The following is a 13,992-nucleotide window of genomic DNA, read 5'->3' on the forward strand; positions in this document are numbered from 1 at the left end:
TCTTTGTCATTATGGGGTATTGTCTAGATTGATGATGGAAAAAAACAATTTAATGCATTTAAGAATAAGGTTGTAACATAACAATGTGGAAAATGTTGAGGTCTGAATATTTTTCGAATGCACTGTACGTACAGTACCAGTCAAAAGTTTGGACACCTACTTATTCAAGGCTTTTTCTTTATTTTTAAAAATTTCTGTAATGTAGAATAATCGTGAAGACAACACTATGAAATAACACATGGAATCATATAGTAACCAAAAATAGTGTTAAACAAATCAACATATATTTTATATTTGCAAAAGCCACCTTTTGCCTTTGCACACTCTTGGCATTCTCTCAACCAGCTTCATGAGGTAGTCACCTGGAATGCATTTCAATTAACAGATGTGCCTTGTTTATATTCATTTCTGTAATTAATTTCCTCAATGTGTTTGAGACAATCAGCTTTGTTGTGAGAAGGTAGGGGTAGAATACAGAAGATGGCCCTATTTGGTAAAGACCAAGTCCATATTATAGCAAGAACAGCTCAAATAAGCAAAGAGAAACGACAGTCAATCATTACTTTAAGACACAAAGGTAAGTCAATTTCAAGAACTTTGAAAGTTTCTTCAAGTGCAGTTGCAAAAACCATCCAGCAATATGATGAAACTGGTTCTCATGAGGACCGCCACAGGTAAGGAAGACCCAGAGTTGCCTCTGCTGCAGAGAATACATTCATTGGAGTTAACTGCACCTCAGATTGCAGCCCAAATACATGCTTCACAGAGTTCAAGTAACAGACACATCTCAATATCAACTGTTCAGAGGAGACTCCATGAATCAGGCCTTCATGGTTGAATTGCTGCAAAGAAACCACTACTAACTGACACCAATAAGAGATTTGCTTGGGCAAAGAAACATGAGAAATGGACATTAGACCTGTGGAAATCTGTCCTTTGGTCTAAGTCCAAATTTGGGATTTTGGTTCCAACTGCTGTGTCTTTGTGAGATGCGGAGTAGGTGAACGGATGATCTCCGCAAGTGTGGTTCCCACCGTGAAGCATGGAGGAGGTGTGATGGTATGAGGGTGCTTTCCTGGTGACACTGTCAGTGATTCATTTAGAATTCAAGGCACAGTTAACCAGCGTGGCTCCCACAGCATTCGGCAGCGGTACGCCATCCCATCTGGTTTGCTCTATCATTTGTTTCTTAAGGGAACAAAATCCCACATACCTCCAGGTTCTGTAAGGCCTATTTGATCAAGACGGAGAGTGATATAGTGCTGCATCAGATGACCTTGCCTCCACAATGACCCGACCTCAACCCAATTGAGATGGTTTGGGATGAGTTGGACCGCAGACTGAAGGAAAAGCAGCAAACAAGTGTTCAACATATGTGGGAACTCGTTCAAGACTGTTGAAAAAGCATTCCGGGTGAAGCTGGTTGAGAGAGTGCCAAGAGTGTGCAAAGCTGTCATCAAGGCAAAGGGTGGCTACTTTGAAGAATCTCAAATATAAAATATATTTTGATTTATTTTTACACTTTTTTGGTTGCTACATGATTCCATTTGTTATTTCATAGATTTGATGTGTTCACTATTATTCTGCAATGTAGAATAAATAAAACCCTAGAATAAGTAGGTGTCAACTTTTGACTTGTACTGTACATGTTAACCAATTGCTATTAATTTAACAATATTAACATTTATTTTGACGTAAACCCAATCTAATTTTTGGTTTTATTTAAAAATGCTATCTAGTTCACTGGAACAGCAATGAGTAGTTATAAACCAACCCATGTAAAATCACATTTTCTGCTGAACTGTGTCATCAGTTGTCACGTTCCTGACCTGTTTTCTGTTAGTTTTGTATGTGTTAGTTGGTCAGGACGTGAGTTTGGGTGGGCAGTCTATGTTTTGTGTTTCTATGTTGGTTTAATGGGTACCTGATATGGTTCTCAATTAGAGGCAGGTGGTTTTCATCTCCTCTGATTGAGAATCATATTAAGGTAGGTGGTGTCACATTGTTTGTTGGTGGGTGGTTGTCTCCTGTGTCAGTGTCTGTATGTTACGCCACACGGGACTGTTTCGGTATCGTTCGTTCGTTCGTTTTGTATGTAGTCTGTTTCCTGTTCATGCGTTCTTCACGTTATATGTAAGTTCGTGTCCAGGTCTGTCTACATCGTTTATTTGTTTTGTAGTTTATCAAGTGTATTTCGTTTCGTCTTCGTCTTGTTTAATAAATCATTATGTCACATAACCACGCTGCATTTTGGTCGAATCACTACTTCTCCTCTTCGTATGAAGAGGAGGAGGAATTCCGTTACATCAGTTCATCCACGTAGACAAACTATACTATACTGTGTGCATAATCTCAGGTGGCTGAATAAAACAAGTAGCTACCTTTCTACAGAGAATAACTTTTTATCCAGTAGACATCCTCCAAACTCAGTATTGTGATGTTAAAACCCTGATATTTTATGGTACGATTATTAAACTCTGATAACGTCATGCTGCCCCTCACACGATTGTCTTCAGTTTAAAGGGGCAGCCCATCCATTTATCATACCCTATATGCCTTTTCTTTTTGTCATCATCTGAACATGAAACTGTATATTAAGTAATCCTTTTAAGGCAATGATCTACTTAAATTCAGATTTCTGTGGTGGACCACCTGTTTTAAGTTATTTCAAACTGCCTATTCAATTCCTTGATATAAAAAGACATTGTCAGCATCCACTTTCAGTTTTTTTCTTCTACAGTATAAGATGGAAATGCATGTTTAATTAAAACCATAGAATTTGAATTACTAGAATGGACTTTCACATTCAAGTCAATGTTCTGTGATAGGTGTGCAGGCGGCCATATTGAGTTTACCCATGAGTGCACTGTCAAGTTGCCAGTCAGATTTATTTGATATGTTCTAGTAATTCTATATCTATGGTTATAACAGGCCATTAAATGGTAAATTGAGGAAGTGGAATAGAAACCATTTATCACCGCTGACACAAGTCATTGTTGATCTCACTGTTATAGGGGAAAGGGGAAAGGGCTGTTGCCATGGTGCTGAAGGAGCTTCCGGGTAAAAAGGCATCCTCCGAAGGAAACCCCCTCCTCACCGTGACAACCAAGGTGGGCATGACGACCACCAACAGGAAGCGGCAATCAATCACTTCCTGGTTTGGTATACTGTACATAACTGTTTTTTTTCCTTTCGATTTCTTTGCTTAGCAGACACTGCTAGCCAAAGTAACTCACATGGCTTAGAGTTCTGCACATACAGCCTGGCAGTGAACCAATTAAGGTTAAATGCAGTGCCAGTGGCAGTGTTTCTTGCAGTGCCCCCCTGGGACTTGAAACAACTACCAACATATCACCAATGCTGTTCCTATTTACTTGGCTTGCTGCTGGCTGCATGTGAATGTATTTTGGCAAGCTGGAGCTAAAGCCGCATCGAGACCCTTTTTCAACAATCAAAAGTAAAAAGAGAATGTCAAATCTGTTCTGCAGCTGCAACTTTCTATTTCTGCAAACAAACGGCTACATACACTCAAGGCCTTGTAAAAATATTGGAAGCGTCAATTTATATTACTGTTCTAAAACGATGCTTGACATTTTCACATGTTAATTTTAAAACCATGAAATAACCTGGGGTGAAATTACTTATTTTTTTTAAAATTTAAACTCAACCACCCCCAGGGGCCTCCCGAGTGGCGCAGCAGTCTAAGTCACTGCATCGCATCGTAGGTGTCACTACAGACCCGGGAGACCCGTGAGGTGGGGCACAATTGGCCCAGCGTCGTTAGGGGAGGGTTTGGCCGGCTGAGATTTCCTTGTCCCATCGCGCTCCAGCGACTCCTGTGGCTGGCCGAGCGCCTGCACGCTGACTTCTGTCGCCAGTTGTATGGTGTTTCCTCCAACACATTGGTGCGGCTGGCTCCCGGGTTAAGCGCGCAGTGTGTCAACAAGCAGTGCGACTTGTCAGGGTCATGTTTCGGAGGACGCGTGGCTCACGACCTTATCCTCTACCGAGTCCGTACAGGAATCGCAGCGATGGGATAAGACTAAATACTAATTGGATATCACGAAATTGGGGAGAAAAAGGGGTAAAAGTACCTAAAAATATATATATATGTATGCATGCATGCAGACTATGATTTCAACAGTTTAATTCAAAATGAGAAACTTAGATGCTGCTTAGCTTTTCTTTTCTGCTCCAATCCAAGCAATCTTGTTTTTGTTGGTTATGATTTTATGTGTGAAGTGTGCTTTAATGCAACATTTGATTTTCGTGAATATGCTCTATTTGCAAAACTGATCTCCTAGTTATCCCATGCAGTAATACTATATTTGTTACCCCAGAAATGGATATTTAAATTTTTTTCTATTTTGGCTCATCAATATATTCTACTATGCAATGAAACAGGCTTTTGGTGGTTAGTAGCTTGTTTTATTTAAATGCCGATGGTAGAAATGTATGAGCTTGTTGCCCTCCAGTAACGGTCTCGAAGCACACTGAATACACTGTGTTTTAGTGGTCACAGCGATGAGTATGTGTTTGTTGTTTCGCCCCTTACATTTCCCTTAGTGCTACAGTATATTTTCCTTATTATGACTCCTTGACATATGTATAACCTATATACAAGTAATTGCCAAAACAAATAATAACTTCTGGCGGCTCTGTTATGGTGTGCATTTTCCTGGTTTTTAGGTCCACTCAACCCCTTAGAGGGCAAGGTAAACGGCAATAAATGCGCCGCCTTTCTGAGTGATCACCTTCAGCCTATGGTGAATCATTTCTATGCTGATGCTAGTGGTATCTTCCAGGATGCCAATGCCCCCATTCGCAGGGCACGAGTGGTCATTGAATGGTTTTATGAGCATGAAAACAATGTTACCCGTATGTCATGGTCATCTGTCACCAGATCTCAACCCAATTGAACACTTATGGGAGATTCTGGAGCGGTGCCTGAGACGGTGTTTTACACCACCATCAACAAAATTATGGAATTCCTCATGGAAGAATGATGTGACACTTCTACCATACAACTGCTCCTTAACCAACTAGCTGACTGATCAGACCAAAACAAGATGAAGCTCAACCCAACAATGTGCAAAGTCGCGTACGCCTGTTTCAGCCACAATCCTGACCCACCTCTGCCATTATCCAAGCCAATCTAAAATGGAACACGCACATGTCTGACATTACCAACAAAGGTGATGATGAACTATCTTCGCCACTTAAACTTCCCTGTTTTGTCCGTCCAGTGCTGGTCTATGGTCTATCCTTGGCATGTAGGTTTCTCACTTATGGGTGGCACACATTGCGATATGTGCGAGGGGAATAGGCAGGGTATATGCAAGTTAAATACTGTAGTATTACTATAGTTAAACTGTTGTGTTTTTGCGGTCATTACTATAATATTAAGTAGTGTTTTTTTTGCAGCTATTACTGTAGTGTTTAGTATAGTCACAGAAAAACACAGCCATTTTTCCAGCCAAAGAGAGGAGTCACAAAAATCAGAAATAGAGATCAAATGTATCACTAACCTTTGATGATCTTCATCAGATGACACTCATAGGACTTCATGTTACACAATACATGTATGTTTTGTTCGATAAAGTTCATATTAATATAAAAACATCACAGTATACATTGGCACGTTATGTTCAGTAGTTCCAAAAACAACCGGTGATTTTGCAGAGAGCCACATCAATTTACAGAAATACTCATTATAAATGTTGATGAAAAGTGTTATACATGGAACTTTAGATACACTTCTCCTTAATGCAACCGCTGTGTCAGATTTCAAAAAAGCTTTATGGAAAAAGCAGACCATGCAATAATCTGAGTACGGCCTTCAGAGCCCAAACAAGCCAAAAAGATATCCGCCATATTGTGCAGTGAACAGAAGTCATAACATTATAAATATTCACTTACCTTTGATGATCTTCATCAGAATGCACTCCCAGGAATCCCAGTTCCACAATAAATGTTAGTTTTGTTCGGTAATGTCCGTCATTTATGTCCAAAAAGCTCCTTTTGTTAGCGCGTTTGGTAAACAAATCCAAACTCATGAAGCGCGTTCACTAGGCGCAGATGAAAAGTCAAAAAGTTCCGTTACAGTCCGTAAAAACATGTCAAACAAAGTGTAGAATCAATCTTTAGGATGTTTTTAACATACATCTTCAATAATGTTCCAACTGGAGAATTCCTTTGTCTTCAGAAATGCAATGGAACTCAAGCTAACTCTCACATGAACGCGCATGGTCAGCTCGTGGCACTCTGGGAGAGACCTTACTCAATCCCCTCTCATTCGACCCCCCTCCACAGTAGAAGCATCAAACAAGGTTCTAAAGACTGTTTACATCTAGTGGAAGCCTTAGGAAGTGCAGCATGACCAATATCCCACTGTATCTTCAATAGCGAATGATTTGAAAAACGACCAACCTCAGATTTCCCACTTCCTGGTTGGATTTTTTCTCAGGTTTTTGCCTGCCATATGAGTTCTGTTATACTCATTCAAACCGTTTTAGAAACTTCAGAGTGTTTTCTATCCAAATATACTAATAATATACATATATTAGCAACTGGGACGGAGTAGCAGGCAGTTTACTCTGGGCACCTTATTCATCTAAGCTACTCAATACTGCCCCCAGCCATAAGAAGTTAAGTGAATTGTTTCGCTCCACAGTTATTCAAGATGATTAGTAAGCCAGCTAAAATGGTTTACAATAGTTAGCAATCACTTCTCCACCTATTTTGCTAGCTACAGTGTGCCTGCCGTGTCAATGTATCCAAAACTGATGTGCTGTTTCCAGTTTTGTTTACATTTGACAATTTTGACACTCATCCATGTGTATCCACTTTCTATGCACATTGAGTCAATTCCATAGTTGTCCTCATTGAAAAGCATTGAATTGATTGAATTTAAATGGAATTAACCCCGACCCTGGTGATGTACTGTCTCCGGCCATTCACATTGGAATTGACTTCAAAGCCTATACATCTCATGTAATGTGGATTAGGATTTCTAAAGCAGAGCAGATTTGGGGACTAGAACACATCGTCTGTGATACTGGCAATGTTTACAGCCAGGGATTAGGCCATGGTTAAGCTTTAGAAGTAGGACGATTACTCCTCTGTGATTTGATAATAGATCCCTTCACTTTTTCCACATTTTTTAAATGTTTCTAAAATGAATTAAATTGTTTTTTTTCCCTCGTCAATCTCCACACAATACCCTATAATGACAAAGCAAAAACGGGTTTTAAAAAAATGATAGAATATCACATTTCCGTAAGTATTCAGACCCTTTACTTAATACTTTGTTGAAGCACCTTCGGTAATGATTACAGCCTCGAGTCTTTTTGGGTATGACACTACAAGCGTGGCACACTTGTATTTGGGGAGTTTCTCCCATTCTTCTCTTTAGATCCTCTCAAGCTCTGTCAGGTTGGATGGGGAGCGTCGATGCACAGCTATTTTCAGGTTTCTATAGAGATGTTAGATCGGGTTCAAGTCCAGGCACTGGCTGGGTGCTTCAAGGACGTTCAGAGACTTGTCCCGAAGCCACTCCTGCATTGTCTTGGCTGTGGGCCTAGGGTTGTTGTCCTGTTGGAAGGTGAACCTTCGCTCCAGTCTGAGGTCCTGAGTGCTCTGGAGCAGGTTTTCATCAAGGATCTCTCCGTACTTTGCTCCGTTCATCTTTCCCTCGATCCTGACTAGTCTCCCAGTCCCTGCCGCTGAAAAATCCTCACAGCATGATTCTGCCGCCACCATGCTTCACCGAGGGGATGGTATTGGCCAGATGATGAGCGGTGCTTGGTTTCCTCTAGATGTGACACTTGGCATTCAGGTCAAAGAGTTCAGTCTTAGTTTCTTCAGACCAGAGAATCTTGTTTCTCATGGTCGGAGTGTCCTTTAGGTACCTTTTGGCAAACTCCAAGTGGGGTGTCACGTCTTTTACTGAGGAGTTGCTTCCGTCCGAACACTGTACCATAAAGATCTGATTGTTGGAGTGCTGCATCGATGGTTGTCCTTCTGGAAGGTTCTCCCATCTCCACAGAGGAACTCTGCAGCTCTGTCAGAGTTACCATTGGGTTCTTGGTCACCTCACTCCCTTCTCCCCGATTGCTCAGTTTGGCCGGGCGGCCAGCTCTAGGAAGTCTTGGTGGTTCCAGGCCACTGTCAGAGGCCACTGTGTTCTTGGGAACCTTCAATACTGCAGAAATGTTATGGTACCCTGCCCCATATCTGTGCCTCGACACATTCCTGTCTTGGAGCTCTACGGACAATTCCTTCAATCTCATGGCTTGGTTTTTGCTATGACATGCACTGTCAACTGTAGGACCTTGTATAGACAGGTGTGTGCCTTTCCAAATCATGTCCAATCAATTGAATTTACCACAGGTCGACTCCAAGTGACTATCTCTCTCATCACTCAATGCATAGGTTTACCTCCACTGTATTCACATCCTACCATACCTTTGTCTGTACATTATGCCTTGAATCTATTCTACCGTGCCCAGAAACCTGCTCCTTTTACTCTCTGTTCCGAATGTGCTAGACGACCAGTTCTTATAGCCTTTAGCCGTACCCTTATCCTACTCCTCCTCTGTTCCTCTGGTGATGTAGAGGTCAATCCAGGCCCTGCAGTGCCTAGCCCCACTCCCATTCCCCAGGCGTTCTCATTTGTTGACTTCTGTAACCGTAAAAGCCTTGGTTTCATGCATGTTAACATTAGATGCCTCCTCCCTAGGTTTGTTTTATTCACTGGTACAACCTCAAATCCATAAACACGGGCACCCTCATAGATATCATCCTAACCAACCTGCCCTCCAAATACACCTCTTCTGTCTTCAACCAGGATCTCAGCGATCACTGCCTCATTGCCTGCGTCCGTAATGGGTCTGCCTTCAAACGACCACCCCTCATCACTGTCAAACGCTCCCTAAAACACTTCAGCGAGCAGGCCTTTCTAATCGACCTGGCCCGGGTATCCTGGAAGGATATTGACCTCATTCCGTCAGTAGTGCTTAGTTATTCTTTAAAAGTGCTTTCCTCACCATCTTAAATAAGCATGCCCCATTCAAAAAATGTAGAACCATGAACAGATATAGACCTTGGTTCACTCCAGACCTGACTGCTCTTGAGAAGCACAAAAACATCCTGTGGCGTACTGCATTAGCATTGAATAGCCCCCGCGATATGCAACTTTTCAGGGAAGTTAGGAACCAATATACACAGGCAGTTAGGAAAGCAAAGGCTAACTTTTGCAAACAGAAATTTGCATCCTGTAGCACAAACTCCAAAAAGTCCATGGAGAATAAGAGCACCTCCTCCCAACTGAGGCTAGGATACACTGTCACTACCGATAAATCCCTGGTAATTGAGATTTTCAATAAGCATTTTAGTATAGCTGGCCATGATTTCCACCTGGCTACCCCTACCCCGGTCAACAGCCCTGCACCCCCCACAGCAACTTGCCCAAGCCTCCCCCATTTCTCCTTCACCCAAATCCAGATAGCCGATGTTCTGAAAGAGCTGCAAAATCTGGACCCCTACAAATCAGCCGGGCTAAACAATCTGGACCCTCTCCGTCTAAAATTATGTGCCGAAATTATTGCAACCCCTATTACTAGCCTCTTCAACCTCTCTTTCGTTTTGTTTGAGATCCCCAAAGATTGAAGACGGGGGATGACCGCGGCAGCTTTCCAAAGGGGGAGACACTCTAGACCCAAACTGCTACAGACCTATATCTATCCTACCCTGTCTTTCTAAGGTCTTCGAAAGCTAAGTTAACAAACAGATCACCGACCATTTCAAATCCCACCGTACCTTCTCCGCTATGCAATCTGGTTTCCGAGCTGGTCATGGGTGAACCTCAGACACGCTCAAGGTCCTAAATGATATCATAACCGCCATCGATAAGAGACAATACTGTGCAGCTGTATTCATCGAGCTGGCCAAGGCTTTCGACTCTGTCAATCACCACATTCTTATCGGCAGACTCAACAGCCTTGGTTTCTCAAATGACTGCCTCGCCTGGTTCACCAACTACTTCTCAGACAGAGTTCAGTGTGTCAAATCGGAGGGCCTGTTGTCCGGACCTCTGGCAGTCTCTATGGGGGTGCCACAGGGTTCAATCCTCGGGCCGACTCTTTTCTCTGTATACATCAATGATGTCGCTCTTGCTGCTGGTGATTCTCTGATCCACCTCTACGCAGACGACACCATTCTGTATACTTCTGGCTCTTCTTTGGACACTGTGTTAACTAACCTCCAGACGAGCTTCAATGCCATACAACTCTCCTTCCGTGGCCTCCAATTGCTCTTAAATGCAAGTAAAACGTAATGCTCTTCAACCGATCGCTGCCCGCACCTGCCCGCCCGTCCTGCATCACTACTCTGGACGGTTCTGACTAAGAATATGTGGACAACTACAAATACCTAGGTGTCTGGTTAGACTGTAAACTCTCATTCCAGACTCAAATTAAGCATCTCCAATCCAAAATTAAATCTAGATCCGGCTTCCTATTTCACAACAAAGCATCCTTCACTCATGCTGCTAAACATACCCTCGTGAAACTGACTATCCTACCGATCCTTGACTTCGGCAATGTCATTTACAAAATAGCCTCCAACACTCTACTCAGCCAATTGGATGCAGTCTATCACAGTGCCGTCCGTTTTGTCACCAAAGCCCCATATACTACCCACCACTGCGACCTGTATGCTCTCGTTGGCTGGCCCTCGCTTCATATTCGTCGCCAAACCCACTGGCTCCAGGTCATCTATAAGTCTCTGCTAGGTAAAGCCCCGCCTTATCTCAGCTCACTGGTCACCATAGCTGCACCCAACCGTAGAATGCGCTCCAGCAGGTATATCTCACTGGTCACCCCCAAAGCCAATTCCTCCTTTAGCCGCCTTTCCTTCCAGTTCTCTGCTGCCAATGACTGGAACGAACTGCAAAAATCACTGAAGCTGGAGACTCATATCTCCCTCACTAGCTTTAAGCTCCAGCTGTCAGAGCAGTTTACAGATCACTGCACCTGTACATAGCCCATCTGTAAATTGCCCATCCAACTACCTCATCCCCATACTGTTATTTATTTTGCTCCTTTGCACCGCAGTATCTCTACTTGCACACTCATCTTCTGCACATCTATCACTCCAGTGTTTAATTGCTGTATTGTAATTATTTCGCCACTATGGCCTATTTATTGCCTTACCTCCCTTATCCTACCTCATTTGCACACACTGTATATAGACTTTTTCTATTGTATTATTGACTGTATGTTTGTTTATTCCATGTGTAACTCTGTGCTGTTGTTTGTGTCGCACTGCTTTGCTTTATCTTGGCCAGGTCGCAGTTGTAAATTAGATCTTGTTCTCAACTAGCCTACCTGGTTAAATGAAGGTGACATTAAAAAATAACAGTCATTCCAAATTGTCTTTCTCATTCCTAATTAAAGGGGTTGTAATGTCTGAGTCATTAGAGTCTACCTCACAGAGACAGTTATGACTCTAGGTCACACTCAGACCCTCTCTCATTTTCCTTCCCAAATAGACATGGGCGAACATCCATAGTGCACATGGGCATGTATGTCCTCGCCGAACATAATCCGCACGGACAAACACACGCATAGTGGTTTAATGGTGGATGGTGTCTATGGTAGAGGAAGCGGTGTTCTTTATCTCCCAGCTACTGCTTATCTGTTTGAAGGCAATACATTGTTCCATATATAGTTTTATGTCCGTAAGTGGTCTACGTAACATCTCCAATGTTGCACAATCTGACATATATGGGATCTGTATATATCTCAGTCATGTGCTGTATATCATCCTTTAACAATAGAAAGTAAAGGATATCATATATTGTATTACATTACATTTTACTGTAAGCTGCTCTGTGTTTATTGAACATCAAGGAATACTCAGGGTCACTATTTAGTCAAGTGATGTAAATAAATATAATTTGGTTACGCTTTCACTTTTACATTTCATTCTCAAATGAGAAAACATAACAAATAACATATGTCATTTGTCACGTTTTATGATTTTGTGTTTTGAAGATCTGTTTCTCAACTCGTATGGTCAAGGGATTTTGGCAGCTGTTTCATTATGTGTCGTATGCTTGGTTTCACCATCGCTCCTCTTTTGGTTCTGCTTCATCAAAATCAGTTATTCTCCTCATCCTCAACATGTTTTGCTTAGCTGTGATCCGATTCATCTCAATCCCTATGAATTCGGGCATAAACTTGAAGTGTTCCATATCCAGTTGATAGTAATCAGTTTCTAAATTGACTCTTAGATTGAAATGGACCGTAGCCCCCCTCAAGTTTGCCTTCCGTTACTGTATCTAACCTAAGAGTGTTATACATAAACAAAATAGGGCATCAACTGTTAACCAGGGATATTCACCGACATAAAAAAGACAACCTTGGTGTGCCACATCAAATCGGTTTGTGGGCTGGATTTGGCTCACAAGCCACGAGTTGCAGACTCCTACTATGGACTATCCTTCTCCTGCAGCATTTTTATTTTTTTGTTTTCTGTTTTCCTCACTGCGTCTCTCCTCCCCAGCTGGTCGGTGAGCAGCAAGAGAGCCGCCCGCTGCTGAGCCCCTCCATTGACGACTTCCTGTCGGAGAGCCGCATCGATGGCCCTGTGGTCCGACCGGTCACCTCCAACACAGCAGGTAGCCCTCTCTCATTACCCACAACTCATTAATGCCCTCATCTGCTCCTCTCCTCTCGTTGTCTCTCAGCCAGTCCCAATTTGTTCCCTGCCCCACCCTCCCCCTAGGCAAGTGTTTCCCATAGCTCTCCTTAAGGGCCCCCAGCCAGTTACACTTGAATTATTCCAGTACAAGCACACCTAGATCAATGGCAAAGGTTCATAAAGATGCCAGAATTCAGATATGACGTCATTGTTTTAGGACTATCCACAGAGTTTTTAAACAACGGCACATGACATGGTTCAATATACAAATAAATCGCAAAAATGTTCCAATTGGCAGGCATCTCAAAGCTTCGCCACACACAATACCCCATAATGTCGAATTTGAATAGTTTTTTTTTCACATACAAAATGTAAAACTGAAATGTCGTTAGTCAGTAAGTATTCAACCCCTTTGTTAACCTCTACGGGATTGGTCCCCCCCCCCCATATCCTTGCATCAGGTCCTGAGCTACAGGCAGTTAGATTTGGGTATGTCATTTTAGGCGAAAATTTAAAAAAAGGGTCCGATCCTTAAATGAAGGCAAGGCTAATTAAGTTCAGGAGGAAAAATGTGCTTAACAACTCACAATACGTTGCATGGACTCATTCTGTGTGCAATAATAGTGTTTAACGTGATTTTTGAATGACTACCTCATCTCTCTACCCCATACATACAATTATCTGTAAAGTCCCTCAGTCGAGTAGTGAATTGAAAACTCAGATTCAGCCACAAAGACCTGGGAGGTTTTCCAATGCCTCGCAAAGAAGGGCACCTATTGGTAGATGGCAATAAAAGAAAAGCAGACTTTGAATATCCCTTTGAGCATGGTGAAGTTATTAATTGCATGTTGGATGGTGTATCAATAATACACACAGTCACTACAAAGATACAGGTGTCCTTCCTTACTCCGTTGCCGGAGAAGAAGGAAACCGCTCAGGTATTTCATCATGAGGCCAATGGTGACTTTTTAAAACAGTTACAGAGTTCAATGGCTGTGATAGGAGAAAACTGATCAACATTGTAGTTACGCCACAATACTAATCTAGATGACAGAGTGAAAAGAAGGAAGCTTGTACAGAAAACATGCGTCCTGCTATTTTTTAAAATCCTTATTATACCAGGTAAGTTGACTGGGAACACATTCTCATTTACAGCAACGACCTGGGGAATGGTTACAGTGGAGAGGAAGGTGGATGAATGAGCCAATTGGAAGCTGGGGATGATGGTATGGGGAATTTAGCCAGGACACCGGGGTTAAAACCCCTACTCTTACGATAAGTGCCATG

At 42.4% G+C, this 13,992-nt stretch overlaps 1 protein-coding gene across 1 annotated transcript in view; it reads left to right on the forward strand.

Moving 5' to 3' along the window:
- The first annotated feature begins 3,035 nt into the window (after positions 1 to 3,035).
- pex5lb (peroxisomal biogenesis factor 5-like b) overlaps positions 3,036 to 13,992 on the forward strand; it is an 82,956-nt gene continuing 71,999 nt past the window's right edge. Inside the window, exons 1-2 of the mRNA XM_039004441.1 lie at positions 3,036 to 3,110; positions 12,568 to 12,682. Coding sequence (XP_038860369.1) covers positions 3,039 to 3,110; positions 12,568 to 12,682 — 187 coding nt within the window. The 5' untranslated portion in view covers positions 3,036 to 3,038. The remainder of the gene's footprint in view (positions 3,111 to 12,567; positions 12,683 to 13,992) is intronic.

The sequence above is a fragment of the Salvelinus namaycush genome, chromosome 11 (assembly GCF_016432855.1).
Source record: "Salvelinus namaycush isolate Seneca chromosome 11, SaNama_1.0, whole genome shotgun sequence".
In the NCBI taxonomy this organism is placed as follows: domain Eukaryota; kingdom Metazoa; phylum Chordata; class Actinopteri; order Salmoniformes; family Salmonidae; genus Salvelinus; species Salvelinus namaycush.